This window comes from Pogoniulus pusillus, chromosome 6 (genome assembly GCF_015220805.1).
Source record: "Pogoniulus pusillus isolate bPogPus1 chromosome 6, bPogPus1.pri, whole genome shotgun sequence".
In the NCBI taxonomy this organism is placed as follows: Eukaryota; Metazoa; Chordata; class Aves; order Piciformes; family Lybiidae; genus Pogoniulus; species Pogoniulus pusillus.
In genome coordinates, this window is record NC_087269.1 from 1,490,513 (window position 1) to 1,512,124 (window position 21,612).

Genomic DNA, 21,612 nt, shown 5'->3' on the forward strand with positions numbered 1-21,612 from the left:
ACTTCCTATGCCTCAACTTCCACTCAGTGCCCCTTGGGCTGGCTTTGGGCATCACCCAGCAGAGCCTGGCTGCAGCCTCTGGGCACTCAGCCTGCACATCAGCAGCAGCAATGAGGGCAGCTCTCAGGCTCCTCCAAGCCCCAGCTCCCTCAGGCTCTCCTCCTGAGGAAGATCTTCCACTGCCTTCAGCAGCTTTGTGGCTCCATGCTGTGCTCTCTCGAGCAGTTCCCTGAGCTCCTTCTTGACCTGAGGGGCACAGAACTGGACACAGAATTCTCCTTCAGTCTCCTCTTCTCCAAGCCTCAGCTCCCTCAGGCTCTCCACTCCCTTAATGTCCTCTCCCAGGGAGTGTTCAAGGCCAGGTTGAATGGGGCTCTGAGCAAGCTGGGCTAGTGGAAGGTGTCCCTGCCCCTCTCTTGCACTTAGGTGGTCTTTAAAGTCCTTCCCAACCCAGCCCATTGTGGGATTCTGTGACTGCCCTGATTGGCTTCACCTCCTGCACTCTGCTTTGCTCTGGAAACAGCTCCAGTGCACACAACCTTGGCTCTTCCTAGAGGAAACCAAACTGGGATCAGAGAATCAAGCAGGTGGGAAGAGAGCTCCAGGCTCAGCCAGCCCAGCCTAACACCCAGCCCTGCCCAACCAACCAGACCATGGCACTAAGTGCCCCAGCCAGGCTTGGCTGCAACACCTCCAGCCACAGCCACTCCACCACCTCCCTGGGCAGCCCATTCCAATGTCAATCACTCTCTCTGCCAACAACTTTCTCCTCACATCCAGCCCAGACCTGCCCTGCCACAGCTTCAGACTCTGGCCCCTTGTTCTGTTGCTGCTTGCCTGGCAGCAGAGCCCAACCCCACCTGGCTACAGCCTCCCTGCAGGTACTTGTAGACAGCAATAGGATGTTGATGAGGGTGATGGAACACTGGAACAGGTTGCCCAAAGAGGTAGTTGAGGCTCCATCCCTGGAGATATCCAGGGAGAGGGTCAACAGGACTGATCTAGTTGAGGATGTCTCTGCTGACCACAGAGGAGGTTGGACTGGATGAGCTCTGGAGGTCCCTTCCAACTCAGACCAATTCTGCTGGAGTTGATGGGCTCAGAGGTCCCTTCCAAGCCCTACCATTCTCTGGTACTTCTGATGTGGAGGAGCTGCCTGTCTGCTTGTGACCTCTAAAGCCAGCAGCTCTTCAGTCACCACACCTGAACCTGAGTTTGTTCAGTGCCACTGAGATGTTGTTGGCAGGAGGAGCGTGAAGCTGGTGAGGGTTCTGGAGAGCAGCTCTTATGAGGAGGGGCTGAGGCAGCTGGGACTGCAGAAAAGGAGGCTGGAGGAGGGAGAGACCTCATTGCCCTCCACTGCTCCCTGAAAGGAGGTTGGAGCCAGGTGGGGGTTGGGCTCTCCAATATCAAGCGATAGGGTGAGAGGAAATGACCTGAACTTGTGCCAGGGGAGGGTTAGGTTGGAGAGGAGGGAAAATTCCTTTGCTGCAAGAGTGGTCAGGGATTGGCACAGGCTGCCCAGGGAGGTGCTGGAGTTCCCATGCCTGAAAGCACTCCAGAAACCTGTAGCCATGGCACTTAGAGACGTGGGTTTGATGGCCATGGGTAGGGCTTCAGTGGATTCAGGAGGTCTCCATGACCTACTCAGATGTGTTGCTCCATCTTACATTGTCTTGGACCTGACTGCAGAACCTCTCCCTGTGTCTGAACATGGACATGTGGGCAGGAGAAACCACTGCAGCTTTGCCCTCCCTCCTGTGGGGCCCAGGCTTTAGCCCCTTCTCCAGTTCTCCATGGCACTGTGGTTGGATGCAATGCCAAGCTCAGGGTGGTTCCCAGTAGGAAATCAACCTGGCCTTGGCTGTGTTCCTTCCTTTGGATGCTTGAGGGTCTCCTGCTTGCTGCAAACATTTCTCTCCCCACTTCTTGATTTCAGCAGCACTCTCTGCATCCTGGCTGAAGTGCACTGAGCAGGTCTGAGCATCCTGGAGGAGGTGAGAGCTCATCTCTTGGAGTACTTCAGACCTCCCCTGCAGTGCTCAGCACAGCAATGGCAGGAACCTGTTGGAAAAGGGCCAGAGAAGGTCACAACCATACTGGGAGGACTGAAAGAGCTCTGCTGGGAGTGCTCAGCCTGGAGAAGAGAAAGCTGCAGAGAGACTTTCTGGTGGCCTTGTAGGGCTGGAAGGGGTTGAGGAGAAAGCTGTGTGGGGCTATGGCACTTTGGGACATGGTTTAATGGCTATGGTGGTGGTGGGTTGAAGGTTGGGGGTCTGTGATCTTGGAGGGCTTTTACAACCCAAACAATTCTATGACAGGACAAACTACTCCCCCATGAGCTTCCAGTTCAGCTAAGTGAGCAGAAAGAAGCAGCTGAAGAGAAGAGGAGCTCAGCCTAAGTAAAGAGACCCAGCCAGCACCCAGAGGTGATGTTAGGGTGATCATCAAGTCTATTCCTACCTAGCTGGGGGGCCACCAAGGCCCCCCAGCCTTTAAGATCCCACTCCCATTCACCCAGTGTGCACCATGAGCACTCACCAGTGATGCTAGGAGGAGGATCCCTCTGCCCAGTTGGGCACAGCTTAGGGCTGCTGCCTTTCCTGGGGCCCATTAAAAAGGGGAGTGGGCAGGGAGGGCAAAGTGGTCACAGCTGGGCTGGGAGGAGCCTCCAATAGCACCCAGGTTCAAAAGGGGAGTGGGCAGGGAGGGCAAAGTGGTCACAGCTGGGCTGGGAGGAGCCTCCAATAGCACCCAGGTTCAAAAGGGGAGTGGGCAGGAAGGATGTGGCTGTTTGAGATGATTTTCTAGCTCAGACACAGGGGAGAGGAGAACATTCCTGGGACAGGCCATAGAACAGCAGCAATGGGTAAGTTAACATCATTTCAGTGGAGCATCAAGAGCTTTATGCCTGGAAGTGCTTGCTCTTTGCTTGCTCTTTGCTTGCTCTTTGCTTGCTCTTTGCTTGCTCTTTGCTTGCTCTTTGCTTGCTCTTTGCTTGCTCTTTGCTTGCTCTTTGCTTGCTCTTTGCTTGCTCTTTGCTTGCTCTTTGCTTGCTCTTTGCTTGCTCTTTGCTTGCTCTTTGCTTGCTCTTTGCTTGCTCTTTGCTTGCTCTTTGCTTGCTCTTTGCTTGCTCTTTGCTTGCTCTTTGCTTGCTCTTTGCTTGCTCTTTGCTTGCTCTTTGCTTGCTCTTTGCTTGCTCTTTGCTTGCTCTTTGCTTGCTCTTTGCTTGCTCTTTGCTTGCTCTTTGCTTGCTCTTTGCTTGCTCTTTGCTTGCTCTTTGCTTGCTCTTTGCTTGCTCTTTGCTTGCTCTTTGCTTGCTCTTTGCTTGCTCTTTGCTTGCTCTTTGCTTGCTCTTTGCTTGCTCTTTGCTTGCTCTTTGCTTGCTCTTTGCTTGCTCTTTGCTTGCTCTTTGCTTGCTCTTTGCTTGCTCTTTGCTTGCTCTTTGCTTGCTCTTTGCTTGCTCTTTGCTTGCTCTTTGCTTGCTCTTTGCTTGCTCTTTGCTTGCTCTTTGCTTGCTCTTTGCTTGCTCTTTGCTTGCTCTTTGCTTGCTCTTTGCTTGCTCTTTGCTTGCTCTTCTTCCTTAAGGTTGTTATATTCTTTCTCTAGTAGTTTATGTCTCTTTATACTGCTATAGCTGAACTAAGCCAGGACAGAGGAGACTCCAACAGCACCCAGGTGCTCTGGGACGGGGGAATAAAAGGAGGAAGTGCAGTGTGGGGTGGGAAAGGGGCAGATATGATGGAAATGAGGAGATGGTGCTCAAAGGAGGGAGGTGGAAAGAGGAAGATTGGGGGGGAGGGGGAAGGAAAGGATGGAAGGAAGCTGTCCCAGGTGGCCCAGAGGGGTGGGAGATGCCCATCCCTGGAACCATCTCAGGTCAGGTTGTTTAGGGCTCTGAGCCACCTGCTGTAGGTGCAGGTGTCCCTGCTGGCTGCAGGGTGGGGGTTGGGCTGGATGACCTTGAAAGGCCCTTCCCAACCCCCATTCCACACTTGAGTGGTGTCTGTAAAGAGTGATGCAGCTGAGCAGGAGCTCAAAGTGGAAGCAGCTGCAGACACATCAGCAGGCTTCTCCCAGTGCTTCCCCTTTGCAAAGGAGGTTTCACTTCACCTTCTGAGAGCCAAGGTCCAGCTCTCAGCCCAGCGCTCAGCCTCTTGAACTGTGCCAGGCACTTCCACCAAGTGGGGAGCAAAATTGCTGAGCCTGGCTCAAGTCACACTTCAGCTCTCCAAGCTGAGTTTCACTTCCTCCCTAGCCTTGGCAGAAGAGGAGTAACTCTCCCAGGGATGGGCATCTCCTCCTCTGAAGACTTTCAAGGCCCATCTAGATGTTTCTGTGTGACCTGAGGTCCCTTCCAACCTAAACCATTCTATGACCTGTCCTAGGTCACCCTGCTTTGGCAGGAGGGTTGGACTCACTGACTTCCAACTCCTCCCATTCTATGCTGTCTCCTGACTCCTTCCAGCTGTTTCCTCTGGAGCAGAGTCCAGTCAACAACCACACTCTGGTACCCAATGTGGCTTTGTCTCTGGTTTCTCTCCCTGAGTGACACCCAGAGGTCAGCACTGCCCTGGAGGAACCACCAGTGATGGAATCCTTCCTTGTAAGGATTCTCTTGGTCCTACAGATTCCTGTTCAAGCAAGCAGAACATGAGCATGGCTTCACTTCTCTGCCACTGGGTGTGATATTCAGTGCTGGGAGCTATCCCTTTAATAGCATCAGTGAGGGTTGGAAGGGACCATGAGGATCATCTAGTTCCACTGGGTCTGAAACAGAGGAAAAGGAACCACAGAGCAGCATTTCCCAAAGGAAGAGAGAGAAAGGTTGGCCTGAAGCAGCAGGAAAATAAGTTATAAAGGAGGAAATTCTCTTGGTTCAATCCTTGCTTGAGTAGTGGAGAAAGCAGCATCATGCAAAGGTAGAATTGGGCCTGGGGGGCACAGTGCCAGGAAGAGGCTGACCAGAATCATCTTTTGTTTGGAGGAGGTCCTGGGAAAAGTCCTTGCAGGGTCTCAGGATGCATCCAGGACCCCAAGGCAAACAGTTTCCTTTGGCTGAACTCTTCTGCTGGGCTTCAAAGATGGGAACCTTTGGGGTTGGAGGACCTCATCTGCTGGCAGGACATCACTTCTCCCTTCAGCTGGCCCTGGCTGTAGGAAGAGAGAATCATAGAATCAAGCAGGTGGGAAGAGAGCTCCAGGCTCAGCCAGCCCAACCTAGCACCCAGCCCTGCCCAACCAACCAGACCATGGCACTAAGTGCCCCAGCCAGGCTTGGCAAGAACACCTCCAGCCACGGCCACTCCACCACCTCCCTGGGCAGCCCATTCCAGTGCCAATCACTCTCTCTGCCAGGAACTTCCTCCTCACATCCAGCCTAGACCTGCCCTGCCACAGCTTCAGACTCTGGCCCCTTCTGCTCTTGCTGCTTGCCTGGCAGCAGAGCCCAACCCCACCTGGCTACAGCCTCCCTGCAGGCAGCTGCAGGCAGCAATGAGCTCTGCCCTGAGCCTCCTCTGCTGCAGGCTGCACACCTCCAGCTCCCTCAGCCTCTCCTCACAGGGTTTGTGCTCCAGGCCTTTCACCAGCTTCATCTGCTCACAGATAAAACCAGCCAGGGCCCAAGCAGGCAGGGATGTGTCCAGCCTGGGGACAGAGGACAGAAATGTGCTCCAGCAAGTTTCAGGTTACTCATTAGCACGAGGTGGGGGAGAGCTGCTGTGACGCAGGAAGGGCCAGGGGAGGTCATGGCAGGAATGCAAACCCTGCTCAACTCTTGCAGGAGGGACAAGGGAAGGGACAGCCCCGTCCTGATGTGCTCCTGCATAAGGCAGAGCTGGCAGCAGCAGGGCTTGGAGAGCTGGAGACAAGCAGGGCAGCAAACACTGATCATACAATCATAGGGGCTCTAAGCAACCTGAAATGCAACCCTGTGCTGGGCTGCAGCAAGAGCAGTGTGGGCACAGGGCAAGGGAGGTGATTCTGCCCCTTGGCTCTGCTCTCCTCACACCCCACCTGCAGTCCTGGGGGCAGTTCTGGAGCCCCCAGCACAAGCAGGACATGGAATTGTTGGAGCCAGTCCAGAGGAGGCCACCAAGATGCTGATGAGGACAGGCTGAGAGAGTTTGGGCTCTGCAGCCCGGAGAGAAGGCTTGGATGAGACCTTGGAGTGGCCTTCCAGGGTCTGAAGGGGACCTACAGGAGGGCTGGGGAGGGACTATTGACAAGGGCTGGTAATGACAGGAGGAGGAGGAATGGGTTTGGACTGGCAGAGGAGAGATTGAAAGTGGATGTTAGGAAGAAGTTGTTTGCAGTGAGGGTGGTGAGACACTGGCACAGGTTGCTCAGGGAGGCTGTGGAGGACAGAAGCACAGAATCTGATCAAAGATCAGATTCTGTGCTTCTGTCCTCCACAACCTCCCTGGAGGTGTTCAAGACCAGGTTGGATGAGACCTTGAGTGACCTGCTCTAGTGGGAGGTGTCCCTGCCTATGGCAGGGGCTTGGAACTGGCTGAGCTTTGGAGGTCCCTTCCAACCCAAACTAGGATGTCTCTGCTGACTGCAGGAGAGGTTGGACTGGATGAGCTTAGGAGGTCCCTTCCAACCCAGCCCATTCTATGACATAACAACTCTCTTCTCCCCACATCTGCTCCCAGTGGAAGGCTGGGCTGAGACTTACCTGATTTACAGCAGCAGGGAGGTCACCTCCGTGTGAAACCACCAAGAAGTACCTCCTGGATAGACCTGGAACCAGCCATGGTCCCATGCTGGGATGGGATGAAGGGCAGAGACTGAGTCCTGCTTCACTTCCACAGCTTCACAGGTGGCACTGAGTTAGAAAGGACCCTCCAAGGTCATCTTGTCCAAACCCCCTGCAGTCAGCAGGGACACCTTCAACCAGTTCAAGCTGCTCAGGGCCACATCCAGTCTGATCCTGAATGTCTCCAGACCCTGGGGGGGGTCTCAACCACAATCCCTGGGCAACCTGTTCCAGTATTTTACCAGTGGATGCCTCCTGCCTCCCTGGACCCCACCAGATCTTCACCTCTGATGAGGAGCAACCAGCAGAAGAGCAGGAAAGCTGCCAGCTGGGAGAGGAAAACAAAGCTCCTCAAGCAGCCAAACCCTCCCTGCTAGGAGATATTTACTCTTTCAACCTGTTCTCATGGAGATTAATCCCAGTCTCACCCCTCCAGGTACAATAAACATTACAAGGGAAGAATGGGGAGAGGCCAAGATAGCAGAACACGAGGAACAAAGCTGGTTGGGTGGCACCAACCTTCACCAACATGTGGTGGAACAAGCCCAAGCAGGACCTGGAAGGGTTTGGGACAGCACAGTTTGGACTTCTATTCCCCCCCACCCTGCAGCCAGCTGGATGCTGCTCTAGTTTAACCTGGAGGAGGTTGATTCATCATCCTCTGGGTTCCCTAAGAGCCACTTGAAGGTTTCTTTGATTCATGCCAGGTTAGGACAAGCTCCAGAGAGAGATTTTTTTGGTCTTCTGGTGGAGTTGGTAGCAAGAAATTAGAGGGATGGGAGAGGGAAAAAGATTCCCAGAGCGTGCTCTGCACGCTCTGGGAATCTTTTTCCCTCTCCCATCCCTCTAATTTCTTGGGGTTTGAGTCTGATTTTTCCCAATCCATGACTGTTTTTCTTCCCTACAGCTGCTGAGGTGTGACCTCTTGCCTTGCACCCACAGCAGCCCAATTCCTATCCTCATGGCACCCCCACGTGGGGAAAGCCTGGAGGCTCCACCAGAGGTTGGAGCTGGTGGATGTGGAGAGCTGTCAGAGCGGTAGGGTGGGGAAGGAAAGGGCAATGAATTGGTTAATGAGGAAGGAAAGCCAGGGGAAAGTGTGGCTGTGCTGGGAAAGGTCTGCAGGGGCAGTGCCAGCTGCATCGATTGGGCAGGGGTGGTTGATTTGAGCAAGCAAGGTGGGGCCAGGACCCATCATTATCTTGACAGTGAGGGTGGGGAGATACTGGAAGGGGTTGCCCAGGGAGATTGTGGCTGGTCCCTCCCTGGAGGTGTTCAAGGCCAGGTTGGATGAGGCTTTGAGCAACCTGGGCTGGTGGGAGGTGTCCTTGCCCCATAGCAGAGGAGTTGCAACTAAATGATCTTGTAAGGTCCCTTCCAACCCAAACCATTCCACGAATCTATGAATCCCTCTTACCATATCCTGGGAAGAGGAGTGTGAGGAGTCACAGAATCACAGAACCAGTCAGGTTGGCAAAGCCCCTCAGGATCCCCAAGTCCACCCCAGAGCTCTACTCTACAGGGCTCACCCTAAACCATGGCCCCAAGCACCACATCCAAACCACTTTTAAACCACCTGTCTATCCACTCATCCATCCATCTATCTGTTTATTCATCTAACCACCTATTTATCTTTCAGCCCATCCATCTATCTGTTTATCTATTCATCTAACCATCTATCTATCATCCCATCCATCTATCTGTTTATTCATCTAACCATCTATCTATCAACCCATCCATCTATCAGCTCATCTGTCTATCCATCTATTCATTTATCAACCCAACTATCTATTTATCAATCCATCCATCTTACTATCCATCCACTTATCTATCAATCAGCTCCTCTATCCATCTATCAACCCACTTATCTATTTATCAACCTATCCACCTATATCTATCTATCAACCTCCCATCTATCAATCAACTCATCTATCTATCCATCTGTACACCTATCCATCCATCTATCAACTCATCTATCAACCCACCTATCTATTTATCCATCAACCCATCCACCTATCTATCAACCCACCTATCTATCAATCCATCCATCTATCTGTTTATCCATCCATCTGTACATCTATCAACTCATCTGTTTATCCATCCATTTATCAATCCATCTATCTATCAACCTCCTATCTATTTATCTATCAACCAATCTATCAATCAACTCATCTATCTATCCATCTGTACACCTATCTATCATCTATCAACTCATCTGTTTATCCATCCATTTATCTATCCATCCATCTATCAACTCATCTATCAACCCACCTATCTATTTATCCATCAACCCATCCATTTATCTATCAACCCACCTATCAATCCATCCATCTGTTTATCCATCCATCTGTACATCTATCTATCCATCTATCAACTCATCTGTTTATCCATCCATTTATCTATCCATCTATCAACCACCTATCTATCCATCTATCAACCTCCTATCTATTTATCTATCAACCAATCTATCAATCAACTCATCTATCTATCCATCTGTACACCTATCCATCCATCTATCAACTCATCTGTTTATCCATCCATTTATCAATCCATCTATCTATCAACCACCTATCTATCCATCTATCAACCTCCTATCTATTTATCTATCAACCAATCTATCAATCAACTCATCTATCTATCCATCTGTACACCTATCTATCATCTATCAACTCATCTGTTTATCCATCCATCCAACTATCCATCCATCTATCAACCCACCTATCTATTTATGCATCAACCCATCCATCCATCTATCTATCAACCCACCTATCTATCAACCCATCCATCTATCTGTTTATCCATCCATCTGTACATCTATCTATCAACTCATCTGTTTATCCATCCATTTATCAATCCATCCATCTATCAACCTCCTATCTCTTTATCTATCAACCAATCTATCAATCAACTCATCTATCTATCCATCTGTACACCTATCCATCCATCTATCAACCCACCTATCTATTTATCAATCAACCCACCCATCTAACTATCCATCTATCTATCAATCCATTCATCTATCTGTTTATCCATATATCCATCCATCTGTACATCTATCTATCCATCTATCAACTCATCTGTTTATCCATCCATTTATCAATCCATCCATCTATCAATCTATCTACCTATCTATTTATCAACCCATCTATCTATCAACTCATCTATCCATCCATCTACCAACTCATCTATCAACCTATCTATCAATCAACCCATCTATCTATCCATCTATCAACTCATCTATCTATCAACCCATCTAACTATCTATCTACCTATCAACTCATCCATCTATCCAGTCATCAACCCATCCATCTATCCACCCACCCATGCACCTACCTCCATGGTGTTGCTGCCCCTGGGAGCTCCCTGCAGCCGCAAGGATCCTGCAGCTCCATTCCGGGCTGCTACCTCCTGCCATTTCCACGGTCAGTATAAAAACTGCTCACGTGTTCCTGCCTAACACAAACTTACAATCCCATCTTTTCCCACTGAACACAAAATCTTGAGGAAGCCCATCCCAGACCACCTCCCCAGCAGGAGGGGGACCTCCCAGCCCAACCAGTGCTGCGTCAGCACCCCCCTGCCGCTGCGGTTTCCGCTGGCGAGTGAACCCTGCTGCCAGGAACACTGCTGCCAGTTCAGCCAGGCAGAATCTGCTTTGTCAGCAGCTGCCTGCAGTTGCTGGTGGAAATCCATCTCCATCGAGGCTTTCACAGCCAGAGCTGCCTGGAGGATTATTCACCCTGCCCATAGCGTGGCTACAGACAAGCTGAGTTTTGCTCTGATGCGCAGCCTTGCAGCCAGGAGGCTCTTACTGTACTGAAAGAGGCACCAGCACAGGTTGGGGATGCCCTGCTGGAAAGCAGCTCCCTGGAGAAAGAGCTTGGGGTGCTGGTGGGCAGCAAGTTCTGCATGGGCCAGCAATGTGCCCTGGTGGGCAACAGAGCCAATGACAGCCTGGGGGGCAGCAGCAGAAGTGTGGCCAGCAGGGCTGGGGAGGTTCTGCTCCCCCTCTGCTCTGCTCTGCCCTGCTGAGAGCACAGCTGCAATGCTGTGTCCAGTTTGGGGCTCCCCAGGGCAGGAGGGACAGGGACCTGCTGCAGAGAGTCCAGCAGAGAGGCACGGGGGGGAGTGGGGGACTTGAGCATCTGCCCTGTGCAGAGAGCCTTTGCTCCTGTCCCCCCACTCCTGACACTCCCTCACAGCCTCAAAAGTCCCTCCCCAGCTTTTTTGGAGCCCCCTTCAGATGCTGGAAGGCCACAAGAAGGTCCCCTGGGAGCCTCCTCTGCTCCAGCCTGCACAGCCCCAACTCTTTCAGGCTGTGCTCACAGCAGAGCTGCTGCAGCCTCTCAGCATCCTCCTGGCCCTGCTCTGGACACTCTCCAGCATCTCCACAGCCCTCGTCCCAGGGGCTCCAGAACTGGATGCAGAACTCCAGGTGGGGTCTTACCAGAACCATTTCCACATCAGGATTTGATGGGAGAGCTACCAACCAGTTCTGCTGAAGTCCTTCCACGACCCCTCCCAGCACCCCTTGACCTGAGAAAGCTTTTCCCCAGCAGCAGCAGCATTCCTCATACCCCAGGACCTCACTGAGGGCCACAAATGATTTCCCTTATTTTTTAGACACCCATTTAGACCTTTTTTTTTTTTCCAGCCCATAATTTGGGTCATTTCCTTCCTTCTTTGCTTGCATGGCTCAGGGAATTAGGGATGCATGGCTCAGGGAATTAGGGATGCATGACTGCTCCATGGAATCCTGTGGGAGCGTTGGCTCATTCCCATCACTCTGAGGTTTTCCTTCTCAATACCCAAGTAGCAAATTTCTCTCTTCTTGCCCCCACACAGCCAGTTCCTGATGCATCCAGCTCCCATTTTCCCACTGATGGAGACTAACTGAGTCTCCAGTTGGTGAGGGAGAACTTGGAGCCAGTTCTGTGCTGCTGGCCCAAGGATCAGTCTCAGGCTGTGTTTCTCTCCTGGGTGGAGGAGAAATTGCTGCTGTCCCTTCAGCTCTGGGCAGAACCCTGCCCTTGGCCTTGTTCAGTCTCATCCCATTGTCCTCTGCCCACCCATCCAGCCTGTCCCTTGCCCATCCTGCAGGTGCTTTGTGGTGGCACTCAAAGCAGCCTGCTCCATGCCCTTGCCTGGCACCAAGGTCAGGCTGACAGGTCCATGATTTTCCAGTTCATCCTTCCAGCCCTTCTCGTGGATGGGCATCACTTTGGCCAGCTTCCAGTCTTTGGGAACCTCTCCAGTGAGCCTGGACTGTTGAGAAATGATGGAGGAGTGACACAAGAAGCAAATCAACCTAAGCAGTGGAGGAGGAAAAAGACAATCCAAACCCCAAGCCCAGCAGGTTTGATCAGGGAAGGTTTTAATTCACACCCAGTGAAACATGACGTTGCCTGGCTGGGAACATCACTGCTGCCTCCTGGCTGCTCCTCCAGCTCATTAATGCCTGCAGCCCTCCCGGCTTCAGCTTGGTTTGAGTCTCTTTGGTTCAAAGGAAGGTGGTGGAATGCTGCAATAGGTCTCCTCCAAGAGCTGGTGGAAGCTGCAGCCAAGGTCAGACTCGATGGGGCTTTAAGCAGCCTGATCTAGTCGGAGATGTCCCTGCTGACTGCAGGGTTGGGGGGAGGGTCGGGCAGGATGACCTTCAGGGGTCCTTTCCAACCTGATGCATCCTGATGCTGCAGATGCAAGCTCCTGCACAGGGCTCCTTTGGCAGGTGCCCTGCCCCTGCTCCCGGGTGCCCTGCCCCTGCTCCCGGGTGCCCTGCCCCTGCTCCCGGGTGCCCTGCCCCTGCTCCCGGGTGCCCTGCCCCTGCTCCCGGGTGCCCTGCCCCTGCTCCCGGGTGCCCTGCCCCTGCTCCGGTGGCCTCGGGAAGCACTGGGACCTGGCTGGCAGCCTCCAGGGGCAGCTCCAGCCACTGTTCCCAGGCTCTGAGAGTGACAGTTCCTTGTTTATCACAGAATGGGTTGGGTTGGAAGGGACCTGAAAGATTTATCTACAGTTCCAACCCCCCCCCACCCCGCCATGGGCAGGAACACCTGCCACTAGCCCAGGTTGCTCAAGGTGTCATCCAACCTGCCCTTGAACCCCTCCAGGGAGGGCACATCCACAGCCTCCCTGCAAGGAATTTCCTCCCAGTATCCATGTACTTAGAGCTCAGCTTGCTTGGGCAGCTGGAAAAGAGCTGGAGGGAAGGTGATGGCTGCTTGCCCCCCCTGGTGCACCCTGGCTCCACGGTGCTGGGCAGCACCTCCCAGCTGGCATGGCAGGTGTCCTGCACCCCACTTTGTGTGGCTGGATCCTGCAGTGGACTGATGGCTTGGAGGCTGAGCCAGCGTGCAGTGAGCTGGTGGTGGCCGTGGGCAGCCGTGCTGCATCCCTCCCTCTCACTGCACATCCTGCACCCCTCACTGCCCCTTCCTGTACCCACCCCTGGATCCCCCCCACACCTCTCTGTCCCCCCTCTCATGCCCCCACCTCAGGTCATCCCTCTGCATCCTGCTTTTCACCCCCTATGCAAGCCCCTGAACCATTGTACCACCCTGTGACCCCACTCTGCACCCCTCTTCCCCCCCCCCCCCCCCCCCGGGCACCCCTGTGTACCCCAAGTCCACCCTTTCTGAAACCCCTGCAACCCCATGCCCCCCCCACACCCTCCTTTTTCCCCCCCTATGCACCCCCCCACTTCCTCCTGTACCTCCACATGCACCCCCCCTACAGCACCCCCACACCCCTATGCAAACCGCTGTACCCCTCTATCTGCCTCCTTGTCACCCCTCATGCTAACCCCTGTACTCCCCCCCTTTCACCCCCTGTGCACCCCATCACCCCCTGTACCTCTCCGTACCCCACCCCGTGCCCCCCATTTTCACCCTCTGAACCCTTTTCCCACCCCCAGTATCCCACTCCATGCCCCTCCCACCTCTTACGGTGCTGCCCTGGGTACCCCCAGCTCACCCCCACGCACACCCCTGCCCCCCCGTATCCTTCTGTGCCCCCCCTGCATCCCCTTTCTCACCCTGTGGGCACCCCCATGCAAACCCCTGCACCCTCGTATCCTTCTGTGCCCCCCCTGCATCCCCTTTCTCACCCTGTGGGTACCCCCATGCAAACCCCTGCACCCTCGTATCCTTCTGTGCCCCCCCTGCATCCCCTTTCTCACCCTGTGGGCACCCCCATGCAAACCCCTGCACCCTCGTATCCTTCTGTGCCCCCCCTGCATCCCCTTTCTCACCCTGTGGGCACCCCCATGCAAACCCCAGCACCCCCGTATCCTTCTGTGCCCCCCCCCCCGCATCCCCTTTTTCACCCTGTGGGCACCCCCACGCAAACCCCTGCACCCCCTTGTGCCCCCGCATCCCCTTTTTCACCATGTGGGCACCCCTGTGCGCCCCCAGTGCACCCCTACGCCAACCCTAGCGCCACCATATCACCTTGTGACCCCCCTGCACCCCTCTTTCCGCCCCCTGAACACCCCCATGCAAACCCCTGCACCTCCCCTTTTCACCCTCTGTGCTCCCCTGCACCCTCCCTTGCGCCCCCTGTATCTCTCTGTACCCCCCCATGCATAGGCGCCCCCTCACCCCCTTTTTTACCCCCGTACCCTTCCTGTGCACCCTCCCGTACCCCCTTTCTACTCCCACTCCCCGTATCCTTCTCTGTGCCCCTCCCGTCTCTGCTACGGTGCCGCCTTGTGCACCCCCATGCAAACCCCAGCACCCCCGTATCCTTCTGTGGCCCCCCCCCCCCCCCCTTTCATCCCCTTCTTCACCCTGTGGGCACCCCCACGCAAACCCCTGCACCCCCTTGTGCCCCCCATCCCCTTTTTCACCATGCGGGCACCCCTGTGTGCCCCCAGTGCACCCCTATGCCAACCCTAGCGCCACCGTATCACCTTGTGACCCCCCTGCACCCCTCTTTCCGCCCCATGCCAACCCCTGCACCTCCCCTTTCCACCCTCTGTGCTCCCCTGCACTCTCCCCATGCACCCTCCCTTGCACCCCCTGTATCTCTCCGTACCCCCATGCATAGGCACCCCCTCACCCCCCTTTTTACCCCCGTACCCTTCCTGTGCACCCTCCCGTACCCCCTTTCTACCCCCACTCCCCTTGCGCCCGCTCCGTGCCCATCCCGCCTCTGTTACGGCGCTGCCCTGTGTGCCCCCGTGCCCCCCCCCCCCCCCCCCCCCCCCCCCCCCCCCCCCCGCATCCTCTTTCTCGCCATGCGGGCACCCCTGTGTGCCCCCAGTGCACCCCTACGCCAACCCTAGCGCCACCGTATCACCTTGTGCCCCCCCTGCACCCCTCTTTCCACCCCCCTGAGCACCCCCATGCAAACCGCTGCACCTCCCCTTTCCACCCTCTGTGCCCCCCGTGCACCCTTCCCCCGCCTCTCCGCACCCCCATGCATAGGCATCCCCGCACCCCCCTTTTCACCCGTGCACCCTCTCCTTTCCACCCTCCCCATGCACCCTCCCCCGTGCACCCCCTGTATCTCTCCGCACCCCCATGCATAGGCATCCCCGCACCCCCCTTTTCACCCGTGCACCCTCTCCTTTCCACCCTCCCCATGCACCCTCTCCTTTCCACCCTCCCCATGCACCCTCCCCCGTGCACCCCCTGTATCTCTCCGTACCCCCATGCATAGGCATCCTCGCACCCCCCTTTTCACCCGTGCACCCTCCCCCGTGCACCCTCCCCCGTGCACCCCCTGTATCTCTCCGTACCCCCATGCATAGGCATCCCTGCACCCCCCTTTTCATCCGTGCACCCTCCCCCGTGCACCCTCCCCCGTGCACCCCCTGCACCTCTCCGTACCCCCATGCATAGGCATCCCCGCACCCCCCTTTCACCCGTGCCCCTCTCCCCGCACTCCCCTATGGCCGCTCCGTGCCCGTCCTGCCTCTCCTGTGGCGCCGCCTAGCGGCCGCAGCGCGCCCGGCCCGGAGCGTGTCCCGCTCCGCCTCCTTCCCGTCCCCTGATGGCGGCCGCTCGGCGCGGCCCTGCGGCCTGCGGGGCGGGCCCGTGGCCGGGAGCTGCGCGCCCCCTCGGCGGGGCGCTCCCGAGCCGCGCTCCGCTGCCTGCTCTCTCGCTCGTTGTTTTATTATTTATTTCTTCATTTATTTTCCCTCCTCCTTTCCGCCGAAGTCGCTCCCCCACTCCTCCTCCTCCTCCTCCTCCTCCCGCCTCAGCTCCGTCCCCGCCTTCCTTCCACCGCCTCCTTTCCCTTCCCCGCTCCCCCCGGGCCGGGTTTCGGGACGCTGCTCGGCGCCCGCCCGTGAGGAGAAGAGCGGCCTCAGCTCAACCCCTCCTCCACACACACACACACACACACCACACACGCTCCCCCCTCCGCCTCCCTGCCCGCCCCATCCCCGCTCCTCCCGCCGAGCGGGGACTCGCCCCGAACCGGGAGGGAGACGATCGCTGTCCTCGCCTCCTCCTCCTCCTCCTGCAGCGGGGGCCGCATCCTGCTGCCGAGGGGGAGGGAATTGATGTGGAGACCCAGCGCAGCACCATGCAGCCCCCGCCGAGGAAGGTGAGAGGCTCCCCCCCGGGGGAAGGAGAGAGGGGCTGGGGCTGGAGCGGAGGCGGCCGAGGGCTGTTCGGGTTGGAGGCGGGGGGGGAGGCTGACCGCGCCGGGGCTGCTTCGGGGCAGGGTGGCGAGGCCTAGGGAGGTGGGGGGGGAGCGGGCGAGGGGGTGTGAGGGCACGGCGGCGGTGGCTGGGCAGCAGGTTGGGCTCCGCGCCGGCTGTGCGGCGGTGGCGGAGGCTGAAGGTGGGGCTGGGAGAAGGAGAGGAAGCCCTGGGGGAGAGGGGAGGTGTGGGGCACGGTGGGGTCCTGGCGAGGGTCGGCAGCCAGGTGGGGAGGTCTGGAGGGGATCGGGAGCTGGATGTGTGGTGGGAGGGGTGAGCCCAGGTGGAGGAGGTGAGGTCTGTGAGTAGCGCAGGGCATGAGGAAGGGCTGGGGAGGAAAGTGTTGCCCTTGGGGCAGTGCGCGTTGAGGTGGCCGCGGCTGGGCCACCTCCGTGCTAACAAATGGAGGAGAAACAGCGGCTGGGTAGGGCTGGGAGAGGGCAGCGGCTGCCGAGGGCTTGGCAGTGCACCGGAGGTCGTCGAGGCAGCCTGTGCTGGTTGTGGGGTGCTGCCAGCCGCGTTCCGGGGGCTGGGGGGGTGTGTGTGTGCGGGGGGGCGATGCTAAGAGCAAGGGGCTGGTTGTGCTGGAGCAGAAGGGGCACGCCTGGAGTGGAAGCCAGGCTGCGGGCTCCCCCAGCGTGTGTGCGAGGCGCAGGAGAAACCCCCTGCAGCCGCAAATATGCAACATCTGCGGGATGGGAACAATCCGCAGATGCGGCGGGGAGGGCTCGTCCGTGTCCTTCCTGGCCCCTGGCGTTATGGGGTGCTTCGCTTTGGGAAGAGCCGTGAGAAGGGATGGAGATCTGGGGCTGCTAAGCGAAGGTGGTCCTCAGTGTGGCTTGCCTGTGTAGGCAGGTTGCAGTGTGGGGGAGGCTTGAGCCGTGGTGGGGTCTTGAGCTGCGCCTTGCAAGCGCTGAGATTGCCAGGGGAGTTATTTCGAGGGGTTTAGGTGAAGGTGAAGCAGATCTCAGGCTGCAGAGCTGCTCCTTTGCAGGCACGGTGGAAGCGGAGTTGTGTGGCTATGAGATCTCTGCGTGTGTGCGTTGGGTTCTTTGCGATGCTGCCTGCCGAGGGTGGTTTGGGTGCTCACCGATGCCAATCTGGGTGGCAGGAGCTCAGCTTGGGTGCTTTGAGATTCCATGTGTGACATTGAGATTCCAGGCTGGATGTGGCTCTGGCCAGCCTGATCTAGGGTAGGGTGTCCCTGGGCATGGCAGGGGGGTTGGAACTAGATGATCTTTGTGATCCCTTCCAGCCCTGCCTGATTCTTTGATTCCAGATGTAGGATGTCCCTGGGCATGGCAGGGGGGTTGGAACTGCCTGATCCTTGTGCTCCCTTCCAGCCCTGCCTGATTCTGTGATTCTAGATGTAGGATGTCCCTGCCTGTGTCAGAGGGGGGTTGGAACTGGCTGCTCCTTGTGGTCCCTTCCAACCCTGCCTGAGTCTATGATTCTAGGTGTAGGATGTCCCTGGGCATGTCGGGGGGGGTGGAACTGGCTGATCCTTGTAGTTCCCCTTCCAACCCTGACTGCTTCTAGGATTCTCTATGTAGGATGTCCCTGCCCATGGCAGGGGGGTTGGAACTGGCTGCTCCTTGTGCTCCCTTCCAACCCTGCCTGTTTCTGTGTCTGACCGAGGGAGGCTGCAGGGGTTTTGCTGGGTGAGCAGCTGTGTAACAGTGACTGGGAGAGGAAGATTTGAGAGGAAGCCTAAGCAGAAATCCCTTGTCATTCCCCCAGGCTCCCCAGTAGCCCTGGCAGGCAGCTGCAGTGAAGATCTCTCCTTGGCTCATTCCTGCTTCTCGACCCTCTGGTTTTGTGGCTGGACACTGCTTTGCTTCATTCTATTTTAGTTTTGCATCTGGTGGTTTATTTATGCTGTGTGCCTGTCATTCTTTGACTATATGTTAGGGGGGGGGTGTTAGGTTTTGGTTTCATTTAGAGATTATACCCACGCCATGGGATTGTCTGGTGTGGGTTTATTGATTCCCTCCTCTGCTCTGCTGAGACCCCACCTGGAGTACTGCATCCAGTTCTGGAGCCACCATTCCAAGAGGGATGTGGAGATGTGTCCAGAGCTGGGCCAGGAGGATGCTCAGAGGCTGCAGCAGCTCTGCTGTGAGCACAGACTGAAAGAGTTGGGGCTGTGCAGGCTGGAGCAGAGGAGGCTCCCAGGGGACCTTCTTGTGGCCTGCCAGGATCTGAAGGGGACTCCAAAAGAGCTGGGGAGGGACTTTGGAGGCTGTGAGGGAGTGGCAGGAGTGGGGGGACTGGAGCAAAGGTGGAGGTGGGGAGAGTGAGGCTGGAGGTGAGGAGGAAGTTGTTGAGCATGAGAGTGGTGAGAGGCTGGACTGGGTTGCCCAGGGAGGTGGTTGAGGCCCCATGGCTGGAGGTGTTTGAGGCCAGGCTGGCTGAGGCTGTGTGCAGCCTGCTCTAGGGTAGGATGCCCCTGGGCATGGCAGGGGGGCTGGAACTGGCTGCTCCCTTCCACCCCTGCCTGATTCTCTGATTTTTTTGAGTAAGATTTTATTGTTTGGGTTGTTTTTTTTTTCCCCACGTGCAGATAAACTCCCAAATGCTGAAAGTTCACTTTACAATTAGGCACTTTTTGTGCTTCCTGTGCTTTGGGGGTGGCATTTTTTTGGTGGCATGTGGAAAAACTTCCATCTTTCACAGACCTTTCATAGAGTGTGATTAAAGGGTGCTTGTTGCTGGTTTGCAGTGTTAAAGCTGAGGAGGCTTTTGCTAGCTGCTGGGATTTAGCTTGGGGCTTTTTTTTGTGTGTGTTGTTGCCTTTTTTCACCCTGCTTAGCCAAAGAGGAAGATCTGTGTCTTCCTCTCTGGTTTTTCCATCTCTCTTCCCTCCCACACCCCCATTACAGTAACTGTTTGGCATTTCTGTCCTCATGAATGGTCTCAGATCTGCTGGGGACCTGTTTTGGTGTGTGTGTGGTGTTGTTTTTTTCAGGCCAATACATGGATTCCCTGTGGGCTCCAGAGGGCTTCAATGCCAACACCTCTTGATTTATAAAGAAAAACACAAAACAAAACAACCCCAAAGATTCCCTCCCCCAAAATCAAATCGTTCCTGTGCTGATGGTCCCAGTGATCTGCCAGCTACCTGCTTGAGCAGGGGAGGGATCACTTGGAGAGCTGTTCCAACCTCTACCATGCAAATGGGATCCAGGTCCTCAGAGTAAGGGAATTTTGGCTTTGTGATGACAGTGTCCAAAGGAAACTTACTGCAGTCCTAAATATGGTGAACTTGTGGAAGCCTTTTAGGGGGGGCATGGCCAGCACCCAGCCTGCTGTTTGAGCTCTCTCTCTAGGTGATCACAGCTGTGGGACAGCCTAATCAATGTCAGAATTATGGAATTGCCACTGGACTGCTAAATGCAGCTCCTGGGAGTTCCTGGAGTCATGAGTCAGGCAATCAGGGAGGAAGGCAGCTCAGAGCTCCTCTCCTGCACCCTCCACACCATGCCCAGGGACACCTCTCAGCCAGGCTCAGCTGCTCCAGGCCTCATCCAGCCTGGCCTGCAGCACCCCCACAGAAGAGGCAGCCACAGCCTCCCTGGGCAGCCTGTGCCAGAGGCTCAGCAGCCTCCTCCTCAGCAACTTCTGCCTCAGCTCCACTCTGAGCCTGCTCTGCCTCAGCTCCCAACCATTCCCCCTTGGCCTGTCCCTGGACAGCCTTAGCCAAAGTCCCTCTGCAGCCTTCCTGCAGGATGCCTTCAGCTCCTGGCAGCAGCTCTGAGGTGCCCCTGGAGCCTTCTCTTCTGCAGCCTGCACCCCCCCAGCTCCCTCAGCCTGTGCTCACAGCAGAGCTGCCCAGCCCTGGGCTGCTCCTTGTGGCCTCCTCTGTGCTGCCTGCAGCAGCTCTGTGTCCTCCTGCTGCTGGGGCCAGCAGCCCTGGAGGCAGCACTGGAGGTGAGGAGTGAGCAGAGCAGAGCCTGGGGGCAAAATCAACTCTTACTTCCCCTCTGTGGCCTGCGTTTTCTTTATGGTAGGCAAAGCTCTTATTGCCCATGAGTAACCCTCCCAGTGTTTGGAATAAAATCACATTTCTGTTACTGGTTGGTCATAAGCTTGAGGTTCTTGCCAGGTAAACCTCATGAAATTTGCCATTGGAATGGGCTGCCCAGGGAGGTGGTGGAGTTGCCATCCCTGGAGGTGTTGTAGCCAAGCCTGGCTGGGGCACTTAGTGCCATGGTCTGGTTGGTTGGGCAGGGCTGGGTGCTAGGTTGGGCTGGCTGAGCTTGGAGCTCTCTTCCATCCTGCTTGGTTCTGTGATTCTGTGAAATTCAGCAAAGCCAAGTGCAAGGTCCTCAACCTGATTTAGGACAGTTCTGAGCATGAATGCAGGCTGGGGAATGAATGGCTGGAAAGCAGCTCTGTGGAGAAGGACTTAGGGATGCCACTGAGTGGAAAGCTGGACAGGAGCTGGCACTGAGTGCTTCTATCCCTGTCCTGATCCCCAGCAGTGTGGGCATCAGGAGCAGGGAGAGGATTCTGCCCCTCTGCTCTGCTGAGACCTCCCCTGCAGTGCTGGGGCAGCTCTGGAGTGCTCAGCACAGGCAGGGACCTACTGGAGCAGGGCCAGAGGAGGGCACAGCCATGCTGGGAGGTCAGGCTGGGAGGGCTCTGTTTGGAGGTCAGGCTGGGAGAGTTGGGAGTGTGCAGCCTGGAGAAGAGAAGGCTCCAGGGAGACCTTCTGGTGACAGCTTTCCAGTAGTTGTAAGATGACTGCAGGAGAGCTGGAGAAGGGCAAGAAGTGACAGGATGAGAGGTGATGGCTTCAAACTGCACCAAGTTGGGTTTAGATTAGACATTGGGAAGAAAATCTTCCCCATGAGAGTGGAGAGGCACCGGAACAGGTTACCAAAGCAAGCTGTGGAGGTTTCAAGACTGGAAATGTTCAAGACCAGTTTGGATGAGGCATTGAGCACCCTGGTCTGTTAGGAGGTGTCCCTGCTCATGGGAGAGAGCTGAAACTAGGTGATCTTTAAGGTCCCTTCCAATCCAGCCCATGCTGTGATTCTGTCTGCAGTGGTGAGCCTGTTGGGGTGGCAGCACTTGACTGGCCTCAGCCTTTGTGGGTGTTGCAGGGGCTGAAGCTGCACTTTGTAGCTGTAAATTTGAACATGGGGTTCAATGTGCAATTCCAAAATAGATGAAGGACTTGAACTGGTTTCTAGATGAT

At 55.9% G+C, this 21,612-nt stretch overlaps 1 protein-coding gene and 1 long non-coding RNA gene across 3 annotated transcripts in view; one reads left to right on the forward strand and one right to left on the reverse strand.

The window, feature by feature from the left end:
- Positions 1–1,442: 1,442 nt before the first annotated feature.
- Positions 1,443–2,582, reverse strand: LOC135176439 (uncharacterized). The gene is made up of 2 exons (XR_010302648.1): positions 2,542–2,582; positions 1,443–2,064 (listed from the first exon to the last, which is right to left on the reverse strand). It is a non-coding gene; the product is annotated as an uncharacterized LOC135176439 (long non-coding RNA).
- Positions 2,583–15,934: 13,352 nt separating this feature from the next.
- FCHSD2 (FCH and double SH3 domains 2) overlaps positions 15,935–21,612 on the forward strand; it is a 159,306-nt gene continuing 153,628 nt past the window's right edge. For both annotated transcript variants that reach the window (XM_064144185.1, XM_064144186.1), the window contains exon 1: positions 15,935–16,312. In XM_064144185.1, the coding sequence (XP_064000255.1) occupies positions 16,292–16,312 (21 nt within the window). In that variant the 5' untranslated portion in view covers positions 15,935–16,291. The remainder of the gene's footprint in view (positions 16,313–21,612) is intronic.